The sequence below is a fragment of the Myotis yumanensis genome, unplaced genomic scaffold, assembly GCF_028538775.1.
Source record: "Myotis yumanensis isolate MYYU_CA2020_CCGP unplaced genomic scaffold, mMyoYum1.0.hap1 SCAF_16, whole genome shotgun sequence".
Taxonomy (NCBI): Eukaryota; Metazoa; Chordata; class Mammalia; order Chiroptera; family Vespertilionidae; genus Myotis; species Myotis yumanensis.
In genome coordinates this window covers 5,846,114-5,852,113 of record NW_027223767.1, presented here as the reverse complement: position 1 = coordinate 5,852,113, position 6,000 = coordinate 5,846,114, and the positions used below count along the sequence as shown (strand labels likewise).

The 6,000-nt window shown below is 47.0% G+C and overlaps 1 protein-coding gene across 2 annotated transcripts in view; it reads right to left on the bottom strand.

Annotated features, from left to right (window-relative positions):
* Positions 1-563: 563 nt before the first annotated feature.
* PMP22 (peripheral myelin protein 22) overlaps positions 564-6,000 on the bottom strand; it is a 28,413-nt gene continuing 22,976 nt past the window's right edge. For both annotated transcript variants that reach the window (XM_070393639.1, XM_070393638.1), the window contains exon 5: positions 564-1,880. In XM_070393639.1, the coding sequence (XP_070249740.1) occupies positions 1,714-1,880 (167 nt within the window). In that variant the 3' untranslated portion in view covers positions 564-1,713. The remainder of the gene's footprint in view (positions 1,881-6,000) is intronic.

The window sequence follows — 6,000 nt, the reverse complement described above, 5'->3', positions numbered from 1 at the left end:
GTATTATTTTCTCTTGACCTCTGGTTCAACATAGGTGCTCAATAAATATTGAAGAATATTAAATGCATCATTAACTTGGTATATCACAGATGCACAATAAAAGGTCAATGGGTAAAAGTACGAATGAGTCACAGTCCAGAACCCAGAGGATGACATGGTCACCCTTTTCCTCCCTCAGGGCAGTATTAGGAGCTCAGCTGATGCCAACCAATGTTTTATCTGAGACTGACCTCAACTCATTCCTCATTAGGTGAGCTCATGAACGGCTCTGTGGTCCCCATGCCAGTCATCAGAGAGCAGAGCACAAGAGAGGGCTGACTAAAGGAACTACAGTCCATTCACCATTACCGTTTCCGCTGAAGTTCTCGGCCCTGTGCAATCAGCAGACATCTGCACAGGCTTCTGGAAGGCCTGTACAAAGCTATGCTTTGGGGACCAAACTGCAATGCTGATCATCTGCTCAACTTCCTTTCCACTGAAGTGCTCCCCTCCACTCCAACATGCACCTCACATTCACACTCACACTCACACCCAGGTCCCCACAAAAACCCAAGAGAGATCAGTGAGTTACTCTGATGTTTATTTTAATGCATCTTAGTCCACACAGTTGATATAAAATCAGAAAAAGCGAAGCAAAAACAAAAAGGTCTGGAGTCTTAGCATCAGAAGGGCACCATATATACATCTACAGTTGGTGGCCGATACAAGTCATTGCCAGACAGTCCTTGGAGACAGAGAACAGCCTAGACCCAGCAGAGCCCTGGAAACTCGTGGCCGCAAGGGTCTAGAGACTCGTCCTGACCCTCCGACCGCAGGGAAATGTGGGAGTGATAAAGCTGTGTTTATGACTTATTATCATAATAATGATAGCAGCCCAGCCAGGTACAAAGGCAGTTATAAACCATTTATATTACACAGAATTATTCAGTCTCCATTCTACTTTATGGTGTAAAATTGTTAATTGAATTTCCAGTGAGTAGTTTAGAAGATTAGTGATCATAAGGAATGGTAAATACATAGCACCATTTCATAGGTTTTATTTTGTCACTAATTTCTCATCTAGACATGTGACCAGGACACCCACCTCAGGGGCAAGCATTCCGAAGCCACAGCCGTGATTTTGCCAAGGGCTCCAGTTTGAGGGTTTTGTCCACGTGCGTAAGACTTGGCGTGGGCATGGGCAGTGTGTGCCTCTGTGAGAACACAGGTCACCACTGTGAGAGGGCTTTCGGCCATTTGGGCTTTCTACCCACACTTTGGTTTTCTAAATGAGGTGGAGTGGGAGGGAGGTATCTTCTTTCAAATGAAAGGGAAGGGGCGAGATGGAGTTATTTTATTTCTGGGTAAAACAAAACAAAACAAAACAAAAAAACAAAAACAAAACAATAATACTGAGCTTGATTATACAGTTAGGATGTAAAGTTCCTTAGCTACTTCTTTAAGGTTTCAACACAAGGCTGATGGTCAACATATAAAGCAAACAATACTATGTACATATATGTAAAAAGTGTTATAAATAGGTTTTATAAACCGTAGATATTATATACATCTTCAATCAACACTAACCCCACCCCCCTAACTGCACTCTGTTTGGTTTGGTTTGAGTTTGGGTTTTTGGCTAGCTTTTGGGTTTTTTTTGTTTCTTTTTTCTTTTTTTAGGTTTCCTTCCTCCCTCCCCTGTGTATGCCCAGAGCCTCAGATGAACTGGGCACCTCAGTCGCGTTTCCGTAAAATCACATAGATGAACCCACTGAGCAGAGCCAGGGGGAAGGCCACCCAGGCCAGGATGTAGGCGAATCCATAGGAGTAATCAGAGTTGTAGATGTGCCATTCTGTGTGTCTCACCGTGTAGATGGTCGCTGCGCTCATCACACACAGACCTGGGGAAAGAGAAGGACAATCCAAGTGAGGGAGAGATCACAGGGGGGCCCCTCTCCACCCCCGGCTGCAGGGTCTGCAGGACCTGGGCACTTGCCCACACTACTCGCTGCCCTGAACACACACACACACACACACACACACACACACACACACACACCAGACCCCCATGTGGGCTGCAGGGAGGCAGACACCGCTGTATGCGGAGAGCATGTAGGACTCTGGAAGAACCTGCTGCCGGGTCCAGGAGTGGCAGCAGGGGGCTTGAAGATACAGGGACACAAGAAACAATCAGCACTCCACTTTCAATCTGTGTGACCCAGGCCATCCATCATCTTTGCTATCTTTTCTGCCCCATTTCTCTTGCTTTAACTGTCACCAATTCCCAGTTACCACAGAGTGTTCAGCGAGAATTCAGGTTGCAAGATAAACCTACCTATCTCCTTACAAGGATGGTTTGGCATGGAAACCTGTGACCACTCTCCAAATGAGGGGGTGTTTTCTGGAGCCAATGAAAGCGCAGTGACACTTTACCATTATCGGAGTTGTGTCATGGCAACAGTGTTGGGCTTCAGGCAGAGCACAGGGGCAGGACTCCATGCTAATCCCCTCAGCAGGACTGTCATGTAAGACATGAACAAGCAGACAGACATACGGAGATGAAAAGTGAGGAGACAGGAGGAAGGACAGGACATGCAGGGGGAGGAGACTATCAAGGGCAAGCTCATTGCACCGGGCCCCTTTCAACAGTTCTTGGTTCCTCCAAGGTTGGATTTGAAGCCAAAAGAGGGTGCAACGATGTCACATACACAGGTAGGCCAGGCCACCCTCTCTGGCCACCACTGCAGCCCTTTGGTGTGGGAAGGAGAAGAACATGTCCACCTTGGTCCTCAGGAAGCAGGTAAGTTCAAATGCGATAGTCCATGCCCACCATGGCAGTCAGGATCCCCTGTGGGGTGGGGTCCAGTGACCTCAGCATCCAGCCTGGAGTTGCACAAAGCCTACTCTGTTTCCTCCTGAAAGCAGGGTCTTTGAAAGGCTCTGAGTGACTCTATTATGAATGCAGCAGGCCGTGTGGGATTCCTGCGGTTCCAAAGCTCCCGATGGTCTGGACCACCTACATCTAACCTCACTGCTATTTGATGGGACACTGCAACTTTGTTTGAATAAAGTGCAGAATTGGAATTTGTCACATTCACTGCCCTGATAATATTGTCCTTCTGCAAGTCAGAGCAGAACACTCCTACTCCACTGGCCCCCGTCGGGAAAGCCACACAATAGTCTTAGAACTACAGTGGGATCAGAGCCAGGATCCCGCTACCTACGGAAAGTCTGAGAGGCAGCGAGGACATCTGTGTCAGAGGGGGAACTGCAGCTGGCAAATCTGTTTTAGAGATAGAGTTTTAATCTGCTGGGGACACACTACTAGCCTTGAGGCCCATGATCCTCAGTGGTCTTCCCCCACTGCTCCATGACTCACCTCTCTAAAGTGCTAATTCTTATCTTTAAGAAATATTGAAGTTGCCTCTTGAGCTATATAGCCTAGCTACCCAATGAGGGCAGGGCTATAAAAAGAGAAGCATGACCAAAGGAGAGAGGGAGGTTAAAGAGAATGCTGAGAGGCCAGGACAATGCATATCGTGTTGGTAGGGCTTCCAAATGGGGTGTGTCTAACCAGCACTGGCGTGGAAAATGCCATCGTAGCCATGGAGACCAGCTGTGCACAGACTTTACTGGCAAAGAAAACATCAAAGAGAGAGCATTCCACCAATGACCAAGAGGGATGCAGAGAGGCAGGATACACAAGTGTGATGACTAACTAGATGGCTTAATTTATGACATCTATCCAAGTGGAACCTCAGAAGCAAATGAATTTAAGTTTTGCTTTAAAAAGCAACAAAAAGAGAGGATACACACATTATAATTATTGTTGTCAGTAGACTGGAGTTTTAGGGGATACATTATTTCAAGGCTTTCTATACATAAAGCAATAGTTGTGCCCTGGAATCGAGAGCAGTTAATGCCATGAAATAGTCCCTAAAAGTCAGACATTGCTCCCCATAAGTGGACTACGACTCAATTTCTCAGCAGCCAGTGCATGGAAATGAATTTCTGAAAGTCCCCCATGATGAAGGTAAGTGAGGTCCCTATGGTGAAGGTAAGTGAAGGTCCCTATGGTGAAGGTAAGTGAAGGTCCTTATGGTGAAGGTAAGTGAAGCTCCTGACACACTGGCAGGTGCTCTGCTTTCCCCACAGGTGACAGTCTGTGCTTTGGCAGTGACCTGCCCTGAGAGGGGCCTGCTTCTGAGAGTGTAGGCCATTTTTAAGTGGAAGGACACAACCTGTCCAAACAACGTAAAAGTGCTGCCCATTCAAAAGTTCACAAGAGTTTCTACCTGCCTAGGGATGGCTGGCTCTGAACAACTCCCAGAAAATTCTTCCTTTAGAGTCCTCTTGAAGAGGAGACCTCAAGCCTCCTTTAGTGATGATAGCAGCTGCAGGTGAACGATTAGAGCACAAAACTTTGGGAGGGAGCAACCAAGGGGCCGAATGCAAAGGAAGGAAGAAATGGTGGGAATTCTCTAAACTTCCTTATCTTTATTCTAATTGGCTCAAGAAACATGCAGTGAGTACCTATTGTATGCAGGCACTGTTCTAGAGCATCTAGATAAAGAGACCCAGCCCCTACCTTCATGGGGTGAGCGTCATTCAAAAACAGACATGTCAGTAGAAACTTCCAATATTGTATGATGTGACTTCAAGGGAGGGTGAGAGAAATGCATGGATGGGCACTGAGCCCAAACTAGGGACTGGGGAAGCCTGACGGGGAGATGGTGCTTGACCTGGGACTAAAGGATGTGTAAGAGTTAGACAGGTGAAGAAAGGTGGGAAGGGAATTCAGGAAGAGCATGAGCAAGACAAGGAAAACAGAGAGCTTGATGGAATGATTCTCTCATAAGGAGGGTGCTGAATGTGGTGCCCAACTGCAGCTGCCTTGATCCACTCAGAACAGAGGAGGCACTGTGTTCTTATTCATCTTTCAAATGATTTCATCCTAAAGCCCTATATCTATACCTATATCAACCTGACAGGAAACAAAACAAACAGCAAGTAAAACCCACTCAGGAGTCTCCTTCTCCCATGTTTTCTGTTCCTTTCAATGACAATGAACAGTCACTACACATGTGACCTGAGTTTGATTCTGCCTATGGACCACAGTTATGAGTCATCCGGCGAGTAGGTTATTTGGGGCCTTCTTTTATGTGGTGTGCACAGAGCTCATGGCTGGTGTAAGGAGTGAAATCAATAAAAGTATGCACAGCTCCTTTTCAGGTCTGCATCTATATGAATTTCTTGATGTTTTCCCATCTAGTGCAACCCAACGCAACCCAGCTAGGGCAAGGGTAACTACTATCTGGGACCAGGTGGCTATAGGCTCTGCAAATGAGAATGAGACCAAAACCCAGACACAGGATCAGCATGGCCTTTGTCTAAGAAGGAGGTAGAGAAGAATCGGTGACTCGTGAACAGGAGGAGCTGTCTGTGAAGAAATGTCCCTGAAGAACTGGCAGTGGGATTGGGGGCTTTTTAAAGGCTATACCTTGTCATTCCGAACCTAGAGGAACCTCAGTCACCCAGGGAGCGGCCCCACCCAAGAGCTCTTAAGTAGGACTCTCCAGGGATGAAGTCTGAGCACGGGAATTTTTTTAAAAAGCACCCCCTCTTCTAAAAGGTAATTCTGTTGTGCAGCTAAGCTCGAAAAGCACTTAACTAGGTGAAGACACCTCTTGATGTGTCTTTAGGAAGCAGCCAACCTAAGAAGTATGTAATCACGGAAAGACAACTCTTAAATGTGAGACTTGTGGCTTGTTATGAAATGGAGAAGGGATGACACAGCAAAGTAGGTGGACCTATAACCACACGCAGAGCTGTAATCTGGAGCAAGACAGACGCAGCTCCCGAATCTAGAGTCAGCCCAAGAGCCCCACACACCTCTCACTACCTTCCCACATCCTTAGGTGACCGATCTGTAAAGATCACAGCTGCCCTCCCCCCGCCCCAAGAGAAGCTATGCAGGACAATCCAGCCTGCACCTGTCACCTGGGAGTCTGGTGGCTTCCA